We start from the raw sequence: 23057 nt of genomic DNA on the forward strand, positions 1-23057 counted from the left end.
TTGCTTATACAGACCAGAGATTCACATATTCGATTTGAATCAATCCAATAGACATAATGTTGAACGTTATGTTTACAATATGTTAGAATGATTTCCATAAAACTATTTATACTTTTAATTTTAAATCAGAAATAAAAATATTTGATTATTAAATGAACACGAATATTGTTACATACCGAAATAAACAAATGACCCCGGAAATAAAGAAGACAATTGTTGAATTGAATAGAATGAATGAGAAAAAAAAGAACAAAATATGAAATACGAATCATTTACCAAAAGTTTGTATATATAAGTGTGGGAATTTCCCAATTTTACCCCCAATGGCATCACAATTTTCGTTGCTGTAGCGTAACCTTGTCATCGTCTTTGTATCGTGTGTATGGAGGGCAATCAACCTTTAATTTTGTTTTTTTTTTTTTTTTTGAAAAAAACAAGACGAATAAAATAAAAAAAGGTTATGAACAAAGATATCAAAATATTTTCAATCATCATCAAACGATTTGTTGTTGTTGCATAAAAATGAGTCGAATCAAAAAAAAAATTCATTCGAATCGATTCTATCGATAGTCTCTGAATAATTGCGGAAGTTTTTTTTCCCCCAGTATTGAATTGATCAATGGGTTATATTTCGTAAAAAAATCAATCATTATCATCATCGAAAATATATTGATGGAAGAGAAAAAAAACAAGTAACCAAAGGGGAAATATTACATTATCATTAATTTCTTTTCTTTCATTTTTTCCTGATCAATCGATCGATCGATAATGATAATTTAACATTGAACTTCTTATTGGAATTTCTGCATGTTTTTATAAATCATTATCATCATCAAAATTCTAATCGATTGAATTTCCTGATGAAAAAAACTTTTTTGTTTTAACACCTTATCATAAGTGTTTGACAATTGGGCGTATATAATCGAACATGTCGAAGTTATCATGTTTTATCATTCAAAAACTAATTACCACATTTATGACAAGGTTATATTCGATACTTGACCGGTTTCTTTTTTTTTCTCTCTTGCTACGGTTTTAGGTTTCAATACTTTTTGGTTTGTTTGATTGCTTGTTTTGAACAGAAAAAATAAATAAATTATCAAGTTAACCGGTAAGGCAATTATCTAATCAAATGATCAAGAGATTAATTAAATTTATCCAGCCATGGTTCTATGTTTGTATACGAATAATACCATTTTGCCATTGAACAACTTGTTGCATCATGTAAAGAATTTCAATACATCAGAAAAAGGTCATTTTTCTTTTGAAGAAAAACGAACATGGATAACGATGAATCAAAACAAATCCAAATATCAAATAAACAAGATTCGTTACATCACAGTTCAAACAAACAATGTTGACTTTTTTTAAAAATAAAATTGTTTTCCCTCTGCAAACATGATACCATTTCATCATTATATTGTGATCATCATTATCTATCCTTGATGATCGTTGATCAAAGATGATCATCAACAATGATGACGCAGCAAAGTATAGCAAAAAAAAACTTGAACTTGAAAACCGAAAATATTCGTAGGAGTTATGAATGAACAACAAAAAAAAGTGTATTTTTTTTGTTTGTTTTGAATTCTGATCACTTTTGAATATTCGTTTGATCAGGATAATCATCAATAAGGTGATCAAACTTTTTGGCTTGCTTGATCGGTTCTTGTTTTTTTTCCTTTGATTACCTGATGGTAATCGTCATCGTTGTTTAGTATAGTTGATCATCATAATGATACAAACGACAATTGTATGTCAGTCAATGGCCAAAATTGATCAACGAGAAAAAAAAACCAAATGATGCTCTCGAATTGATGATGATAATGTTGTTGTTGTTGATGTTAACATTCCATTTTCGATGGCAATGTCTTCTCTTTCTTTTTTCTCTCCGGTTCTCTCATGCAGATAATTCATTGGCTTCTTCTCTTTTTTATCATTATTATTTTTTTCCCAATCATCATCTTGATTCCGGGAGTTTTTTTTTCTTTTTCATACCCTACCATAGTTGTCGTCGCTGAAAGCTATAAAAACCAACCATATTTTGATGATAATTTTGGCTTGGCTTAAAGATGCTGTTGCTGTTTTTTTTATTTTGCTGATCAAATGAAATGAAATTTCAATAAATTTTTGCATTTTTTGTTGTTGTTGTTTAAAATGAAATCGTAAACATTCAACCAATCAAATGAATCCAATAATGTTCAGTTCATCATTATCATTAGAAAAAATGATGCTCACAATAACAATAATACTATTATCAACAATAATTGATTTAAATTTTGGTCAACATATGTCATCACAAAATTATCGTCGTCAAATGAATATGATGCGTCAATTAGCACAAAAAGCCTATGAACATGGTATACGTATTAATGAAGATGCACAATGTTCAAAACCACGACCCGAATTAATCTATTTAAATGATAGTAAAAAAATTTATTTACCACGTGCAACATTATTACATCGTTGTTCGGATCTTACCGGTTGTTGTCCACATGCAACACATTCATGTCAACCATCACGTGTTGAAAAATTAACATTATATTTTTTTGTTATCGGTGTACCAAAATCATCATCAACAATATTACGTCGTAATCAAAATATTGAACAATTAACATTCATTAATCATACAGAATGTTCTTGTAAACCAATCGATACAATGTGGTCGCCAGAAAAATCCAATACAATCGATTCAATGATGATGAATGATATAAATGATCGAAATGATTCGATAGAACAATTTCGAAATATACGTGATCCATCATCATCCAATACTATCATTGATTATCGTCCAATAATTTCGATGACTAATCATCATAAAAAACCAACAGTTGTATTACAAGCACGTAATAATAATGGAAATGTTGATTATCATCAAAATTATTATCATCATCATCATCATCAAAGCCAAACACATTCAAATCAACATCATTCAATGTATCAGGAAACGGAAAATATTCTTAAATATTGGGCCAAAATTATGGGCTATAATGTAGATAAATCATCATCAGTTAATAATAATCCACATTATAAAATTCAATCACCGAAAAAACGTACCACCACCATTATTAGCAACGGAAAACCAAACAAAACAAGACGAGTAGCACCATCTTCTGGTCACAAATCCAATTATTCACCGAATGATAATCAAATATCATCAAGATCATCGGTAACCTTTGAAACTCCTGATGTACAATATCATTATTCAACAAATCATGGAACAAAAAATCAATTAATAAACTTACCATCAAATTATCAACAATATTCTATGGATAATTTAAATTCAATTCAACAGATATCAATGGATATGCCATCTAACGATCAAATCGTATATTATTTGACCAAAAATACCGGAAATGATCAACAATTAACATTGAATGATGATGATGATTATGATGATGGGAAAATTATCTATTCATTAGAAAATTATTAATTTTTCTTAAAAAAATTATTGGGATTTCAAACAATTATGGATATGGGGTTTAACAAAAACAATGAATTTAACTAAAACAAAACAAAAAACAAAAAACGGGTTTAAAACCTTAAAAAAAACATTTTAAAAAAAACTTATCTGAATAAAAATCTGACATTTTTTTTGCCCAAAATCTTTACCATGGTGATTTTATCCATTAATTGGTTTGATTTTAAATATCGATAATGTGAATATTTGTTTTTTTGTTGTGATTGATTAAAATCGTATATTTTTGAAAGAAAATTGCTGGTTTTTTTTGGTTTTAACCCTGTTGCTTAAACCGCACACATGGATTATATTGAAAAAAATGGCATCACCACGTAAAAAAAACAAACATTCGATCGAATGCGAAATCGAAAAAATGTTCTTTTTTTTCGGAAGAATCCATTTTCAATTTCCAAAAGTGAGCATTCTGTTTTTTCATGTTGGTCTGTCTGTCTGCCTGTCTGCTTGTCTGTCTGTCCTGACTGTGTGTGTGTAGCAAAAAAAAAAATGTTCAGAGTTTCGAATTTTTTTTCTCCAAAAATTGTAGCATTTTTTTTTTGTTAGTTTGCACATCCTCTCTTTTTTTCCCGAAAAAATGTTTAGGATTTAAAGATTTTCCCGGTAATTTGGTATGCATTTGATCTCCATATTATGTGAGCATCTGGGTTTGTTTTTTTCCCGAAATTGTTTTCTAAATGAAAAAAGAAATGTTTTTTTTGCTACAATTCTCAACATTGTATTGTGTTTATCATTCCTCAAATCACTGGAAAGATTTTTCTTTGATTGTAGCAATTTGGTCATTGTCAAAATTCTTGATTCAATAATGTTATGTTGTAACGAACAAACAAACAAACAAAAAGTATCAAAATTTCGAATTTCGAACAAATCTTTTTTTCGAATTTGTTGTGAAATTTGAGATGCTGGTTTTCTACACCCAACACCTAACTCAAATTTCGATACATTTATTTTTGCGAAAATTCTGAATTTTAACTTTTGTTTTTCATTTTCTTTAAATCTATTCTGTCAACAATTAGAATATACAATGGATAATCCATCAAATGATTTTAATATTATTCAATTATCATCCGAATCATCATGGTCATCATTACCATCATCCTATCATACAATAATGAGTGAAAATGATTCATACGATGAACAACAACAACCAGTGAATCAACATGATGAACAAATAAATGACGATTCTTTTATCATTAATAATAATAATCAAAAATATAAAATCAATACCGGTTCATTACGTTCAATGATAAAATCATTACAAAAAATTTATGAAAAAACTGATGATAATTTAACTAAAATTAAACTTAAACATTGTTTATTATTGGAAATTTATATTGGTACAAATGTTATGTATAATTTAACAACATCATTGAAAAATCTTGAATTTATAATGTTGGTAAAAATTATTTTTTTTCTCGTTGAAAAACACAAAAAACCAGAAATAATCTATTTTATTCCACTATATCCTTTTTTTCCGAAAATATTTACAGAAACATTATCGAACCAATGTTGGAAAATTCCTCGGAAATCGAACAACTTTATCGAATTAATCAAAAATATATTGATGATATTAATAATTATTATGAACCAAATATTATTGTAAATAAAAAAGGTAGAAAACGTAAAAGAGGTAGAAAGAAAAAACAATTATTATTATTGAATTCTGACCGACAACCAGAACAACAACATCAACAAGAGCCAAAACGAATTTATCGAAGAAGAAAATTTCCCGAATCTGATCGTAAAACAAGAAAACGATTTAAAATTGATGAAAATCATAACGAAAAACAATTGATAAAATCAACACCAGTAACAAAAAAATGTTTGACGAAGAAAAAAACGAACAAGCTTCAAACAACAATCGAATTGGTTGAAAATGATGAAACGACCATTGAAGATGATGATTATCGCCATAATCATCATAATCAAATTAATGGAGAATCGAATCATACTTATCTAATTCATTTGAACGGTGATGATACATCAAACGAAAATAATAATAATGGTGGTAATAATATTGTTAATGATAATATTAATTGTACATCAAATAATCAACGAAATTTTCAAAATATTTTAAATATTCTACTAGGAACATATCAAAATCAACATCAACCGGAGGATACATTTTCGGATGAAGAACCTATTTATATTGATACATCGGATGAAAATAATTTCATTATGAATTCAAAAAAATCATCTGAAATGATTGAAAAACCTATCAATCAACCAGTTAAAATGGCTGAAATTTTTCCATTAATTAAAAAATCTATTAATATTGATACATCGAATGCAAATAATATTGATACATTGGAGTCAAATAATTCCATTATAAATCAAAGAATATCATCTGAGGAGATTGAAAAAATTGGATACATTAATCAATCAATCGAAATAGCTGAAATTTCTGAAATGGCTGATAAAGAAGAATCAACGACTAGTGAAAATCATCCTGATCTGGATTTATTGCCTTCATCATCAAAAAGAAATGATGACGTAACATCGACTCAAAATACCGAAAAAACCCGAATTCAAATGAATGATGATGATGTTGAAGTTATTGTTGTTGTTGATGATGATGATGACGAAGATGAGGATATTGATGTTGTTGGTATTGATGATGATGATGATGATGAATCGATAAAAATTCACACTACCATCAATGATAATTATGAAAATGATATTGAAGATGGGCGAACATCAGAAAATTTAATCATTGATGATGATGAAAATGAAATCAACGATAATAACAATATTAATTCAACAGACATGGATCATTTATCAATGACAAACAATGAACAACAACCGATTTCATATGATGAAATTGATTCCATTGCTAATGAGAGTCTTATGGTAGATAATCAAAAAGAAAATCTAACAAATGATAATAATCATAATATTGATAATTCCAAATCAATCACATCATCCATCAATGAATATCGTAATATTCCAATTAAATTTGTTAAAAATTCAAAACCACTTTATTGTTGTTTGAATAATCAATTTAAAAGAAAATCACCAACTTGTCCAGAATATTATGAATATTCTAAAGAATTTGTAAAACCATATCTAAAAGATCCAAGAATGCATTATTTATATCAACCAAAATATTATTTTCGTCAACCATTGTTTCAATTTCGTTTCAAAGATGAAGGTGATTTTTAAGGGGTGATATTTTATTTTATTTTTTATATTTTTGTTTTTAAAAATTTTAACCAATTTTGATTATGCTAAATTTTATTCCGATTCTATTCACATATTGTCTTTTTTTGCTTTGTTTTTGTTTTTGTTTTGCCAAAAAAATGAATGAATGAATTTTATTTTTTTGAAATAAATATCGAATCAAAACATTTTTCAAAATTGGATTAACAGATTTTATGTTGATGATGATAATTCAATAGATGGCAGCATTGGTATCGTGTTGATTAGATTTAGTTAACCCTTTTTTTTGGATTTTATTTTTCACATGGCAAACAACAATATTCGATCAATCAAACGGTATTTGTTTAAAATAATGAATAATTTTACCGGTGGCTTTTTAGGTAAGCCCGAGTTAGAGAGAGAGAGAGAGAGCCGATTAGACAAGTTAACCCCCTTCAATCAATCAAAATTAGTTGAAAATTATATTTAATTAGACTGGCAAAACAAACTAATTATCATTCATTACATAATTATAAAAGGTTTCATTGTTTTTTTGTTTGTTAAAAAAAAATAGAGATTGACAAGCGCCGGATTGAATCTTGATATATACGAGAATGATGATGATGATAGAAAATTCTCATGTGTTAATCGAACCATGAAACGAAACGATTTGTCATCCAGATATTTAACCCGTTTATTGTTCCCGAAGATTTTTCCAAATGAAAATTGGCCATTCTGATTTGAAGAATGAAAAAAAGCCAAACTGGTTGTTCCAATTATCCAAATGATGATGGTTGACAAAACAGACAATTAAACAAAAACCAAATGTTTTTTCTTTCCTATGGAATCATTTTATCAGTTGAAAAAAAAGGTTTTTAGTAATAAAATATAATCAGCATGAACTTACCGAACAAGAAACTCTTTAAAAAAATATCGAGGATGGCTGAAAAAGAAGAGAAAAAAAATGACTACTAAGAAAGATAATGTTCATCAAATTTTCTGTCAAATTCAAAAAATACAATAAAAATAAAGAAGACGACATAATTCATCATCCTATAGCCGCTGTCACACGCACAAGAATTGACTGAAATATAAAATAGAAGAAAGAAGTAATGATTCTTTATAATGATGTTGAAATGATGTCCAAATTTTTTTTTTTGCTTCATTGATTATTGTTCTTATCTTTTTGTTTTCATTTCAAAACAAAAACAAATCATTGACTTTATCATTATCATCATCATCATCATCATTATCATTCTTCAATCTTGTGACATGAGACAGGAACTATGGATGTCTGAAATTTTTTAAAATCAAGGTAAATAATAACCAAAAAAAAACTGCATACCGGTTGCATATTACCGGAGTCTTACCAATTACAAACCTTGAATTTGCTTTTTTGTTTTGTTTGGTGGGGGGAAGAAGAAACAAATATCGATTATTTTAATTATTTTAGCAGCAACAACAATGAAAAAGGATCATAGTTTGATTTAAAAAAAAATCAAAAGACCAGAAAGATTGAATAGGTAGATTTGAATGGGCAAACTTCTTTATGAACTTTTTTTTTTTGGTTACAAAGAAAAGCAAAACAAGTTTGAATAATGAAAATTTTTATCAGATTTCAATGGAAAAATATGGATTATTATTTTTTTTTCGGTTGAATAATGAAAATTAAGTTTGTTTGTCTTGAATTATAAACATACCGTTTTTCTTATTTGAATATACAATGGGTTGAAATAGGAAAAAAAATTGAGGATAATTATAATTAAAGTTGAAATAGTCGTTTGAATTTGAGAAACTTCTTCCCCCTCCAAATGTAATAATTGGAGAAATTTGACAGAAGAACGAAATAAGAAAATTCAAAGAAATAATAATTTGATTCGATCGAAATTCAATTCGGTATTCATCTATTTTCGACAAAAAATGAAAATCATTATTTATATACTAAGGACAAGGGATAAATTTTACCTGTAAATAAAATAAAACAAAAGCAAAATGATTAAGATCATCTTTTGGCTTTCTTTTCTTTTGTTTCTTTGGGTTTTTCGGCTGTTCATCATTTACCAAAATCATTGACAACATTAGTAAATGTCAATATCATCATTATTTATTTAGATATCGATATCAATTATGAAAAAAAATCTACACCTTCGCAAATTGATTGAAATAATAATAATTTTATTATTATCAAATTCATTTCGGTAATCATTTTCGTTATTATTATTATTATAATTATAATCGCGAATAATAATGATTGGGTGATGATAAAATTTTGTTGTTATTATTATATTTTCTGTTCAATAATAATTGTTAAACGTAGACAAATGACAAGTGAAAAAAGAAAACTGTCAAATAAAATAATAATAATAATAATAATTTTGGGTTACTATATTTATAGATTTTGATAATTAAATCATTATCTTTTGTTTTTTCCGTTTTGTTTTTTCATTAATAATAATTTAGTAGTAATAAAAGTAATTTATTATTAATGAAAAAACGTATGACCGTCGATTGATTAGAGATGGTCGTCGATCTATAATGATGATACAAATAAGACAAAAATGAAATACACACACAAACATTTGATAAAATGATGATATCTTTATTTTTTTTCGTTGTTTTCACCTGCTGAACAAAATTTATTTTTAATTTCTTTTTTCTTTGGTTTTCAATTGTTATAATCACCTTCTTTATCTTTTTTTTCACATTCAATTTTATCATCTGTTTTATTTTTCAATTTTTGGTCACAAGGGTTTTGGTGTTTTTTTTGGTCACAATGATTTTGTTGATAATTTAAGAAAAAAGGTAGATAATTTCAAACTTGATGATTGATGATTGAATTTGTAATATAAAAAAAAGTATAAAAAAGAAAGTTTTACGAAAGTTTTACGATAGAAAATATTTGTTTGATAAGAATATTCATTCAATTTTGGCGAATCTTTACCATTATAAAATGATAATGATATAATCATATTTTGAGTAACTAAATTCTTTTTTTTAAAGAATGGTAAAAACGGTTAATAAATCGATGAATTTTTGGGGCCAGGCTTCAATTAAAAAAAAATGAGCTACGCCTTTTCTGTGTGCATTCTATATGAACAATACCGGGTAATATTTACCCGATGATGGATCCAACAAACAAAAAAAAGTATTGCTTGTTAACATCATTTATTCCGGGAAAAAAGGCATGGTTTTTTCTCTATCTCCTGAAACTATATAGATCGATTGCCAAAGAATTGATGAATTATATTCACTTAAACATCTTTTAGTAATATTATTCTGATTTTGAATCTAAGTAATGATTTTTCATTGTTCGGGTATATGTTTTTTGTTTGGAAAATATCGATCCAAACATCTATATATTTAACACAAACACACGCACACACATCGGATACATGTAGACATTTGAGGGTGGACACATTCAACTGATAGTAAGTGCGGTAGTAAGGTTCTGTACAACGTATATATATGAATGTGTTCCAGAAACAATTTGATTTTTTTTTTTGGCTGAAATTAATGAAACAAACAAACAAAACAAAACGAAAAACAGTAGTGGAAATTTGAAATAAAGGCGGATCATAAAAACGGGAGAAGAGAATGGAAAAAAGTTTTCCAAATACAACATACACATAATACGAATAATGTTGCAGCAAATGAAAGGTGGAATATCAGCAATGTATCAATCAATCAATCAATCAATCGATTATCGAGTGATGAATGAATCAAAGTTGATTTGGACGAAAAAAAAGAGTTGAATTTAAGCTGGATTTAGATATTCAAATCTTGATCAAAATATGGCAAGTTGCCAATCACAAATCACTCGCAAAAAATTCTTTCTAAAATCGGATTTTCTTTTCGAAAAAACAAATTGACAATGATGAATGAAATGAATGAAATTCTTCAATACAAATGATGATACATTCATATTGACAAACCAAACCAAAGATTGTCACAATTGTCATTGTTTCTGGTTTGTTTTTTGTTTTGTTTTTAAATTTTTTTTCTCGGTTTGGTTCGCGGTTCGATTGGTTTCTAAACAAAAAACAAAGCAAAACAAAAAAAAAATTAAAAATCTATAACTAAATTATTGCGTGACAAATAACATTAAACTCAAAAACCTGAAAACAAATGATAGACAGAAAAGAAATAGTTTTTGACGATCATCTATGATGGGTTGACGTTAGGTCGGTCGGTCGGTCGATTGGTTGGTTGGTTTGGTTGATTCGACAACCAAAGTCTCGTATTGAACGAAAAGAAAATATTCGATTCATTTTGGAACACGGTAATCATCATCATCATCATTGTCATTTTGGAATGAAAAATTTTTCATTCATTTTCAAAAGAAACCATTATTTTTTTTCATTTTATTTGTTTTTGTCAAGGGGAAAAAAATCGATGGATTTTTTGCTTAAAGAACCCGGAATCGTATGATTATCGTGTGATGATGGTTAATGTATTTTTTTTCTGGTTTCTCATTTCGTATCCATTGGTGATATATTATTTTTTCCCGGTGCTAAACGACCAAAATGAAATTTTTTTACACATTCAAACACACACTGTTGTTTGTTTGTTTGTTGATGAATTTTGTTTTGCTTAAAAAATTTTTGAAAACTTTTTGAATTCAAAAACAGGAATTTTAAAGAATTTTTTTTCTCCTGCTACTGATAATGATGAGCGAATAAAGTTAGTGTTTCAAAAGAAAAAGTAACAAAAATCGATCATTTTTCAAACAAACAAAAATAAAAATAATGATGAAAGTTAATGAGTTTACCTTTGTTTCATCAAAAGGTTACATATTTGATAAAATTACTTAACTCACATTTCAAACGATTAAACAAACACATATTGTTAATAAAATGGATTGAATTTTCACATCAAAAAAGACAAAACAAAAAACAAGGCACCAAAATTGAATAAACTTGGAAGAAACACACGAGTTGAAATATTCACAACAAACAAACAAACAAAATTCACCAAACCACTGAACTTTTGCGGAAAAAAAATAACATCGATTATAATTTTTTTTTGGTTGCTGTTGTTTTACAGAATATGAAATGAAAATATCATTGAACAAAAAAGAAATAATGAATCAAACAACAACAATTATCGATGATATAATTGAAATTTTAAACTTTAAACTTTTACACAAACAAACAAACAAGCAAAAGGTTATTGTGCTTTTTACCTTGTTTTTGTTTTCGGATGGAAACACTAACTAACTGTGCAAATTATTCTAGCCTGGTTGACAATTGATATTTCTCGACTTTGTTTTTTCAGGTAAAAAAAGCAAGAGAGAGAGAGAGAGAGAGAGAAATAACAACGATAATTCAATCTATGATTGATGCTGGTTGTCGTTGATGATGATGATGATGATGAATATTTCTAATCTATCCTATGAATGAACAATCTACCTGAGAAATATTCTATGTCTCTATGTGTGTGTTTATTGCTAAAAGTTTTGCTTTTTGACAAAAATAAAAACAAAAGCATTGACATTGCGTGTACAATAATTCATATTAGGATAATCTATGTCTGTGTCTCTCTCTCTCCCTCGGTGTATTTCTCTCCTTGTTGTTGTTGTTGTAGATTTCTGGTATCTAGTTTTGTCGAAATATAAAAAAAACCAACAACAACAAAAACTTAATCGCCCCACCTACCTACCTACCTATCTACCTACCATCATCAATCGGTTGTGAATTGATAAAAGTTCGTTGATTTTCTTTTGTTTCGTTTGTTTCGTTCGTTCATTATGTGTTTGTTTTCTTATTGATCTGATGAAAGTTTTCACTTGAAACAAAAAATGAAATTTTTTTTGAAAATTTTCAGTTTTTTTATATATAAAATTTCAAAAATTAAAATCGATTTTTTTTTGGTTTCTGGTTTGTTTGGTTTTCATTTGTTTTCAAAAGTTCCCATGGAATATTTCATTATTGTCATTTTCTTTTAATCAGGTCGCTATGGACGTATAAACAGAAAACTTTATCATCAAGATTGCCATAGACACACACACAGAGAGAATCATTAAGAATTTTTATGTTCTTTTTCTTGGCTAGTTTTTTTTGTTTTGTTTAAATTTAGAAATTTTCGATTTTTTTTCTACGTACTTGCTTTTTTTTTGATAATAAAATAAATAAAGAAATGAAATGAAATGAAATGATTCTTGATTTATGTTTTTTGAATAGGAAAGAATGAAAAAATCAATATTCAAATTGACAAAGTTTGACAAAAGTTTAAATATTAAAACAATGAGAATTTCAAATTTTTAAGTTTAGATGACGATTTTGGAGAGATGGTGGAAAAATTTTTCGGAAACGTATTTGTTCCGGTGGTCGTTTTTTCCGGAAGTTTTCTGCCGCATTTTTAACATTATGACAAATGATTGAACATTGATTAAACACACACACACACATATCAAGGATTTTGATGAACAAAAACAAAAAGCCAATCGGGTCATCGTACCCGAAATATATTCACAATATTATTCCGCTTTATTACGATGATGATGATTGTTTTACAGAATTTATTTTATTTTGTTTTTTCATTGAAATTTTAGTTGTTCATTTCAAAACAGCAACAGCAAACAAAACAAAACAAATTCTCAATGATCATACTCAATAATCATAAGCATAAGATGTTCCACATAGCAAAGTTTTCAGTTATCATCATTATATAATCAAAACAAAAATTATTTTTCAGAATAAAAACACTGAATCGACAGAAAAAAAGAACCAAACAGCACTTTTTAAAACTGTTTTTGCAAAATGAAATCGTTGGCTAGGAAGTAAAGAAAAACAATTGAAATATGAAAGACAATTAAATTATTTTCACACATATAAGTATAGAATATCTTATTTCGTTTGCGAAAAACTGAAAACTGAAAATCAAAAATTTTTTTTAATTACAACCGAAAACAACGACAACAGGAAAAAAAATCAGAACACAGAAAAAAACTTTTCGATTCTCAAATAGAATTGCCCAGAATAATTCATAGAATTCTTTGATTCATATCAAAATTTCGGTTACGGATTAAAAATCATTTATTTCATTTCTATTGAACGAATCTATCAAGTTCTGGATCTCATTTTATTATGTAAATGAAATAGTAAATTCTGCTAATTATCATATTACATCATTAGCATAACGATAATGATGATGATGATGATATTAGCGGGAAAAAAAGCTACCAAGAAGAAAATTTCAAATCAGAACAATTTTTTTTGTTGTTGTTTTTTGCTGTTGTTGATAAATTCCATTATCATTTGGTCAATCATATGATACATTATTCATATGATAAATGACCAACCACAGTGATCAGCAGTAAGAGAGAGAAAAAAATTCGAGAAGAAAACCAACAACAGAATCATTCAATTTTTTGTAATACTTTTTAATTTTCCATTATCTTTCATTCATTTTTTTTTCATTACCGTCATTGATTTTATCAATCTCTGTGAATGAATGAATGAATTGTCGTCATTGGAAAAAAAAACAATTATTTATTTATTTATTTATTTTTCCTTTTTAAAAAAATTCCCAGAAATTTAATGAAATTGAAACAAAATTGACCAATATGGTAATGAATGATTCGGGTTGTATTGTCGATTTTGTTGGTGCATTTCCAGTTTTTTTTAATATGTTTCATAAAAATCGAGAATTGCACTGAATTGTTTGGTTGTGTTAAATATTGATTTTTGTTTCGCCTTTCATTCATTCATTCATTCATTCATTTTTAGGTGGGTGGTTGATTGACTGGTGTTTTTTTATCTGTGATTTTTCAAATGATAAACATTGTACTTAGAAAAAAAAACATAGAAAAAACAATAACGATGGTACAATTCGATGTCGGATAATGTTGATGACATCAATGACGACGACCAAGACGACGACGACAATTTATTATTGTTTCCGTAAAGAAAAAGTCAATTAAAATTAGCCAATAATTTTTGTTTTTTTTGTTTTAATTACAAAACTTATCAGTCTGAGTTTAGCTGAAAATGATGCTGAACAAGGAAAATCTAAAACAATCCAGAAAGAAAAACATTCTATGAATGGGGGAATATTGTCGTAAAAAGAAAAAATTTGTCAATTAAAAGAAAATTAGCTTCGTTAGCTTATTTTTTACCCAGAAACAAAAAAAAACAAAAGAAAGAATTGATGAACAACAACCAACCAAAAAAAGAAAAGAAGGAAAATTGTTTTGATATGGTTTTTTTTTGTTTTGTCTCTTTCGTCAAACATCATAAAATACAAGGCTCGTGTTTGTTTGTTTGTTTTTGATGGTTCAGTGTTTCCTCAAACACATTCAAATAGAATTATATGCATTTAGCAGATAAAGAACCAAACAATGTCCTGATAAGATAAATATGATCATCAAATAGAAGAAAGAGAAGAAAAATAAAAATGTAAATTAAATCAACGAACGAATGATCATTATCAATATCAATATCGGTGATATATCACTATTTCAACATACACACACAAGTTAGATTGGATTCTCTTTCACTCCCTGTTTGTTTGTTTGTTTGTCTGTTTGCACTGAAAAAACGAACGAAATCCATAGAATCCAAACCAAACCAAAGTAAATAATAGAAGAAAAAAAACTTAAATAACAATAGTAATGGTAATATCCAATAGTAAATAGTAAACAAAACAAAACAAAAAAAACCTGGAGAAACAAAACAAAAACATTGATACAGGGTGTGCTGTTTTGGGTGAGAGAGAGAAATAGAGAAACCTCATTACCTGTGGTAAAAAAATATCAATTTCAACATTTAAAAAAGTCATTTTTTTCAATAACAATCGCAATACAAATCATTGAACCAATGCATCAATTGATCTATTCGTTTACATTTTACATTTTATTTCTTCTATCATCATCATCATCCATTTATTTCATTGCTAAATGATTTGTAACAAACATAAAAAATGAAATTCATTAGTTGATTTGTTGTTGTCGTTGTTGTTGTTTTGGTATAAAAATAACTCTCCATTTCCCAATATATTCAAATTTGGACTAATTTTAGAATCTTTTTTTTAATTGGTGTATAACAGACAAACACACACACAAGCAAACTAGACATTGGAAAGTTAACCAACATTCAATTTGACAATCATCAATCTATCCATACCCAGAAAAAGAGACCATCATCATCATCAAATATGATGGTAGTTAAAACATGGCAATGGAAGTCATCATCATTATTATTTCATATACAGAGTGTGTTCATCATAATACATCAAATTTAACATCAACGATTGACTACCATCCACTATCACATTTTGGATATTTCATCAAACTATGGTTGTGTTGATATGTAATAGCAAAACCAAGCAAGTAAAGTTAGTTTAGTTTAGTTTAGTTTAGTTCAGTATCCGCGCGCGTTTTTTTCTGCTGTCTATCTAATTCACTCTCATAGCATCCAAGAGAATGTTTTTATTTCGGAGAGAGAGAGAAAGAAAAAGAGAAAACGATAGATAGATAGATGCAGAAGAAGTTTGAAAAAGGCCGGCTGCCAGAATAGCGAATGATAGTGATATTATTTTTTTCCTTGCTTTTTCCAATCATTTTCATTCAAACATCAAACACATCAAGTACATCCAAGTATCATTTCGGCAATAAAAAAACAAGGAAGAACAACCGACCGACCGACCGATCATTATTACGCAAGTAGCAAAGGTTAATGGTTTGCGCCCGAATGAAAAAAATCCATCTTTTTTGAACAAAACTGAATATTCAGCTTATGGAATTGTGCTTTGTGTTGTAAAATTATTCGAAAAAAAAATTGTGATCTCAATCGAAAAAACGCACAAAAAAAAAATGACAACAACAATATCACCGAAAAAAGAATCATTTTCAATCAATGATAATTCTTCTATGGTAAGTGTTTTGACAAATTTTTTTCCCCCTCAAAAACAAAACATTTTTTTTCTTCTGTTTATTGAACTCTGTGTGATTTCCATGGTAATCACACATGGTGTGACCTATGTTTTATCAAACAAAAAATAAGTCAAATATACAGGTGATTTGATCATATGAGTCATACAGAATGAAAAGAAAATTATGAAATTCAATAAGATTTTGAATAACCGAAATATTGAAAAAAATCAAATCAAAAATCAAATGTAAAAATAAAAAACTTGTTGATGCAACAAAAAAAAATTCGTTGAAACTTTTTCTGAATCCTTTATCGATGATCAAAAAAAAGTTTTTTTGTTTGTTTTTCTTTTTGTTTTCTTTTTTCTTTCTTTATTCGCGCTTGGTTTGAATTTAGCATCCACCAAAACATTCGAATTTCTGATGTAAATGATAAATGAACTATCCAGTTGATGCTATCCAGGAGCTCCCCGTCTCTCTTTTATTTTCATTTTTCTCACACACACTAACACGGACAAATGTGAAAAAAGGGTTAAAAACGCCAGACAGCTTCCACATCATTTCGATGGATGATGATCATCATCATCCACATCAACTTTTCAAAAGGATTATTAAGCCTTGATTATGATGATGATGGCTGAAAAAAAACAAAAAGAAAAAACCTACCGAACCGGTAATGAATTACATCATCAGTTTCTGTTTATATTTTGCTGCTGTTGCTGCTTATGAGATTCTGACAAGGATTCTGACTTTGATTTTGAATTCGTTTTCTCCCCACTTGAATTAATTAATTTCGAAAAACCAGCCAAAAAGTTTCTTCTTCATCAAATTATTGATTGATTAGCTTTTCGTAAAAAATATTCTTGTGTTCGGTTGAACTTTTTTTTCGTAAGAAAACGAATGAATTTCGTTGAAACATTGAATATTGAATGACACAACATAATTTTTTTGTTTTTCACAATCATCATCATTATCAGTTTATCATCATTAGTTATTTGATTATAATATTCATATTTTTCAAATAAGATTAGATTAGATTATGTCAGGTGTATGTGTGTGTGTGTGTGTTTATGCTTGGCATTCGTAGTGGTAGTGATTGATAATTTGTAGAAAAAAAAATTGATAATCTTGAATCGTGAAATATCGCATATGAAATTTGATTAGAAATTTGTATTTTATTTTTTTTTCTGGTTGTTGTTGTTGATGTGTCATCCACCTGTTATGATGATAATGAATTTTTTTTGGGTTTTACATTCACTTTATCTCACTCTCTGTGACTCTCTCTTTTCTCTTTCCAATCATATCATATCATATTGATTGTGATTTTCAATGGTGAAACAAGTGAAAAAACATAACTATCGAATCAATCAATTCAAGTAAATCTAATCAAATTCAATGAAAAATATAAAATTCTTTCCTGATAATAATTATTCGAATTTGTTATATAAATGTTTGTACGAACCAATTTTTTAAAAACATTCTTACGCTACCAAACTTCAATAACAAAAATCCAAATTTTTTTATTATTGAATCCAAAATTCTAATTAATTCGTTTATTTTATTTTTAAATATTTTTTATTTACACAGTTAATAAAAATGTCAAACGAACGTTCCGAAAATTCTACCGAACAACCTGTTGAACTTGATAGTGATTAGATGACTATCAGAATCAAATTCAGTAATTGATCAACTTTAAGTGAACTTATCAATGTCACCGAAAACACCACCACGAATGGCTGTGCCACTCTTGAAAGCCAAAAATCAAGAATTATTAATGGCACCCAGAATGAAAATTTCAAGAAATCGGCGACGATTAATGTGGATTGAAGATCCATCGACCGAAATTGAGGGTGGTAATGAATTTATTTTAGATATGTATCGTCGATGGAGTGATGGTACACCACGCGACAATACTGGTCGATTAGTATATCCACGACGTGCAAGAATTCGTCGTGATTTATTCAATGCTAGAAATCTGAATTCGTCAACTAGTGGTGATGAAAATTGATCATAATTAAACGATCAATTAAAATTTTTTAGTTTTTTCACAAAATTTTGAATTGTTTTTTTTATTTATTATTATAATCATTTGTTAATATTCTTTGTAAAATGATGTCCAAATTTTACATTTTATAAATAATAATCATCGGTTTTTTTCTTTCCAAAATAAATTCTTATAGTAGCGCCCCTTAATTGGGTTGTTTTTCACGTGTTTTTTTTACAAATCAATCCCGTTTATTGTTGTTGTTGTTGTTTGAAATGATATGAAAATGATTGGAACTGAAATATCATCTACATGTTACGATATTTGTGAAAGGAAAGGAAGTGTGTTTGTAAAAAAACACGTGAAAAACAACGACAATGAAAACGAGAACACCAGCAACAGCAAAAACACCTATTCAGTTGTCGTTTTTATAATCAATACATTTATTTATTTGTAAATCAAATCAAATTAAATTAAATTAAAAGGAATCTTTTTAATAAATTAAATTTGATATTAATTTGAATCTTATATATAAATGTCCGAAATGTTGAATTTTAAAATCAAAATACACTACCAACTCGATTTTTTTTGCAATATCCAAAAAAAAATCGAAAGTATTGAATCATATCGATAAAAAAAATATTTTTTTTTCAATAAAAATGGCAAGTAAACATCCAACTTCGTCGAAATATATCAGCGATAGTGATGAATATGAATCGGAGCGTGAATTGATGGATTTACATGATGCTGATCCATCAACAATCACCACATCAACAACCACCACATCAACAACAACAACATTAACAGCAACAACGTCAACAGCGACAACGTCAACAACAACAACAACAACATCTCCAGTAACTCCGCGAATGCCGGTGCCATTTGCGAGAGTAATGAGCCAAGAATTATTAAGGGCACCGCAAATCAACGTGTCTGCTAATCGGCGAGGATTAGCAATTATAGAAACACCGACTAGCGTGAATCGCAGTCGAAATAATGGCCGCTTGGTTTATCCAAGACTTCACCAAATTCGTCGAAATTTATTCGACAATAAAAATGAACGGCCACCGTCACCAGCTACGGAAGATGAAAGTGATTAAAATTGATCAAGATTATTACGTTATATTATATTATATTAATATATAGATAATCACTTTTTAAATAAATTTTTATATTTATTTTTATTCGTGAAAGTATGAAAAATCAATTCTTCACCAGTTATTTTCAAGAAACAAATTCAAATTTCCGTGAATTTTTTCCTACAACATTACCTATCCCAAAATTTTTTCAATCCTAATCGAATCAGATTAGAACTAATAAGTGCACCGCAGATTAATGCATCACGCAGCCGAAGGCGACTAATTTTAATCGAAACGCCTTCGAGTAATGATCGCAGTGGTAGTACACGGCGAAATAATCGCCGTTTGATAAATTTAAGAAGTGTTCGTCGAAATTTATTCGACGCAAAAAATACAAATCAATGGCCGCCAACGCCAACTACCGATAATGATAGTGATGAAAATTGATAAATATTTTCAAAATCAAAATTGTTTTTTTCATCATTAAATATCATAATAAATATAATATTATATTATATCTTTGTATTTGTTTGCTTGATTCATGCGGCAGTTCATTTTTGTAAATTTTATGTATACATTGTTTACGAACTCCTCTACTCAGTGTATTAAAGGAAGTGTGTTTGTGTCTGAACAAACAGCATGTTATTAATACAACATGTTGTTTCCATGTGACAATAGTAATAGAAATTTTAACAATTTTTTTTATCACACTAAAACGAATGTCACGTGCTACATGAATGATAATTTCCGTTTACGTTATTACAAATCACTTTCATTCGTTCTTTCTTTCTATTTTTTACCCGGAACAACAATCAAATCAAATCAAATTATCATTTTCAATGTGTTTTTATTTTTATTTTCTTGTATTTTTATTTGTATACAAGAACCTCATTTCACAAATTCGCTAAATGGTTTTTCTGGTTTTAATAAAGTCCATCACGTAACGAATGTGATACAACAACGAATCAAACCAAGTAAAAATTGAATTTTTGCTGAAATTGAATTGATTTTGTTTTTGTTGAAAAAAATTAAATTCATTTGAATAATTTTCATGATAATAATACTTATAAATTTGATATAAAAATAACACACAAGAACTATTCTAAATCATTATATTTACAATCCTGATAGCTTTTGATTAACACAAATCAAAAATTGCTAAAGTAACGTGATCAAATCAAACGAAATAAAAATGGCAAGTCTAGAATTGTTCAAATGGATAAAAGATTATCCAAAAAATTTGGAATTATTCCGTGAATTTGAACAAAGTAAAAAAATGGAAAACCAGGAAGCAAGCAATCCTGAATTTATTCAGTGGGTGAAAAATCATCCACGCCAATTGAAACCATATGAATCAAGAGGCCGAATAATTCGCGGCCGTTACTACTACGCCCAATCGGCCGAGCAAATCGATAGAATCATTCAATTGAATTCGTATTATCCAACAAGAACAAACAATAAAAAATGAAAAAAATTCAATTTTCTATTTTCTATCTTTTTTACGCTTGAAATATAATAAAAACAAAACTTTTTTTTAATTTTTTAATTTTCTTTTTTATCATTTTACCAGAATGTGAGTGTGGTTACGAATATCAAAGTCCGCAACATATTTTGTTCAATTGCACATTCTACAATTTAAATGATCATTATTTATCCAGTGCATTTGTTTCGAAAATTTGAATCAATAGAGGATAACCAAACTAGTAATTCGGAATTACTCAAGTGGGTGAAAGATCATCACATTGATATTTGTTTTTATCTTTGTTTTTTATACATCTAAGTTATAATTAATAAATCCTTAAAAATACCAAATTGTTCATCGGTTGTAGTTTTTTTATACAACAATAAAACTTTTTTAAATTTTCAAATACATTTATCGTAACAGGAAAGACAAATAAAAATATTTTGGTTTATTACAATCAAATGAAATTGATCATGAAAAAATGTCCCGATTAAGACCTGGCACTTATTCCATGGTCGCCCTACAACCTCAATTTGAAATGGTGGTGTTACGTTCTATTCTATGGATTATCCAAAATGTTCAGGCTAAAAAAATAATATAATTAATTTTAAACAAAAGTTACAAAAATGTTATTTGCTAAGAATGAATAAAATAAAATAAATAAAATTGAATCAAATTTAATTTATTTAAATAATAAATTTTGATTCATAATAATTATCAAAATTTGATATTTCAACGATCAATAATTTTAATTTATTATTATTAATCACGCTACGAAAATTGTTTGTTTGTTTTTTTGTTTTTTTAATCACTCTACGAAAAACTTTCATTAAAACAATACTATTGAATCAATTTAGCAATTTTAAAAATGGCAAAACCAAATTCAGATGCACAAATACTAAAGTGGATACGAGATTATCCATTAAATTTGGAATCATTTCGCCAACATGAATTGAATGGCAGACGATGCCTCCAACCCATCAATGCTAATTATCTCTCAAAATCAACAAATTACCGAATAAAAACCCAATTTTTTTATGGCCGGCAATACACTCCACCGAGCCCGGTTCATTTTACAATTGCAGATCCAACAACTGCAAACAATAACATTAACGGCCGAATACTTCGTGGCCGAAATTACAAAGAATGAATGATAAAAAATAAATCAATTTTTATTAAATAAAATTCAAAATCAAAAATCAATTATTACATTTTATTCTTTTTATATAAAAAAAATAAACACATAGCAAAACCAAAAATTAAATTTTGTAATTACGAGCCAAACTATGAAAAGACATTACATGGAGGTATCAAAACCACCATGGGTCTAGTATTCATTCCAAATTTAATATTCCTAATCTTTATCGTTTAGTCAAGAAATATATTTATTATTGTGATTTTGTCAGATTGAAAAAAAAACAATTTGTTCAACCGTTCATTTGAATCTATTTGTATCGATTTTTTTTCTGGACCTTTATGTTTAAGTATTACATAAAGGAATCAGAATCAGAAATGTTAGCTTTGCTTTTTGTGTCCGAACATGGGGAATAAATAGTAAGAATTTACTGAAAAAAAACAAACATTTCGTCATCCTATTCTATGGATTATCCAAAATGTTCATGCTTAAAAAAAATAATATAATTAATTTTAAACAAAAGTTACAAAAATGTTAATTGTTTGTTATTTGCTAAGAATGAATGAATCAAATCATAAAATTTAATTTATTTAAATAATAAAGTTTGATTCATAATAATTATCAAAATTTGATATATAAATGTTTGAACGAACTATAGTTTAAAATATCTAAAACAAATCCTACGGATATTTTAATTGAATCAATTTTATTTATATTAAAAATATCAACAATCTGATAAAAAACATTTCCAAGATGCCTACCATTAATGAAATGGTGGAAAATTATTATAAAATTCGTGATGAAATTATCGATGAAATGAATCAAAGACACGAAAGAAATGATCCTAGTGTCATTCGGGGTCGAAATAATCAACCCCCACCACAAATGGTCGATCAAGCATCGACAAGTGCTGCAT

The 23057-nt window shown here is 27.8% G+C and overlaps 3 protein-coding genes and 1 long non-coding RNA gene across 7 annotated transcripts in view; all 4 read left to right on the forward strand.

Annotated features, from left to right (window-relative positions):
- LOC113798167 (uncharacterized) overlaps positions 1-135 on the forward strand; it is a 1409-nt gene extending 1274 nt beyond the window's left edge. The window contains exon 3 of the mRNA XM_027348657.2: positions 130-135. Within this exon, the coding sequence (XP_027204458.2) occupies positions 130-135 (6 nt within the window). The remainder of the gene's footprint in view (positions 1-129) is intronic.
- Positions 136-2185: 2050 nt separating this feature from the next.
- Positions 2186-3605, forward strand: LOC113798161 (uncharacterized). Its single transcript, XM_027348652.2, has one exon. It carries the CDS (start codon positions 2186-2188, stop codon positions 3431-3433), a length of 1248 nt encoding a protein of 415 aa, XP_027204453.1. The 3' UTR covers positions 3434-3605.
- A 147-nt stretch (positions 3606-3752) lies between these two features.
- On the forward strand, positions 3753-6737 carry LOC113798168 (uncharacterized). 4 transcript variants are annotated; one of them, XM_075823784.1, is made up of 4 exons: positions 3753-4110; positions 4492-4867; positions 4966-5480; positions 5565-6737. In XM_075823784.1, exons 2-4 carry the CDS (start codon positions 4500-4502, stop codon positions 6635-6637), a joined length of 1956 nt encoding a protein of 651 aa, XP_075679899.1. In that variant the 5' UTR covers positions 3753-4110; positions 4492-4499; the 3' UTR covers positions 6638-6737. The 4 variants fall into 4 exon arrangements, with proteins under 4 accessions (XP_075679899.1, XP_075679897.1, XP_075679898.1 ...); XM_075823782.1 differs by having other exon boundaries at positions 4966-5483; positions 5565-6736; XM_075823783.1 differs by lacking the exon at positions 3753-4110 and having other exon boundaries at positions 4425-4867; positions 4966-5483; positions 5565-6736.
- A 13633-nt stretch (positions 6738-20370) lies between these two features.
- Positions 20371-22209, forward strand: LOC142645992 (uncharacterized). The gene is made up of 2 exons (XR_012847000.1): positions 20371-20518; positions 21115-22209. It is a non-coding gene; the product is annotated as an uncharacterized LOC142645992 (long non-coding RNA).
- Positions 22210-23057: the final 848 nt, after the last annotated feature.

This window comes from Dermatophagoides pteronyssinus, unplaced genomic scaffold (assembly GCF_027571235.1).
Source record: "Dermatophagoides pteronyssinus isolate colony J.1.1.1.1 unplaced genomic scaffold, Derpt_VIB-CSIC_2022.12 sq0036, whole genome shotgun sequence".
NCBI lineage: Eukaryota > Metazoa > Arthropoda > Arachnida > Sarcoptiformes > Pyroglyphidae > Dermatophagoides > Dermatophagoides pteronyssinus.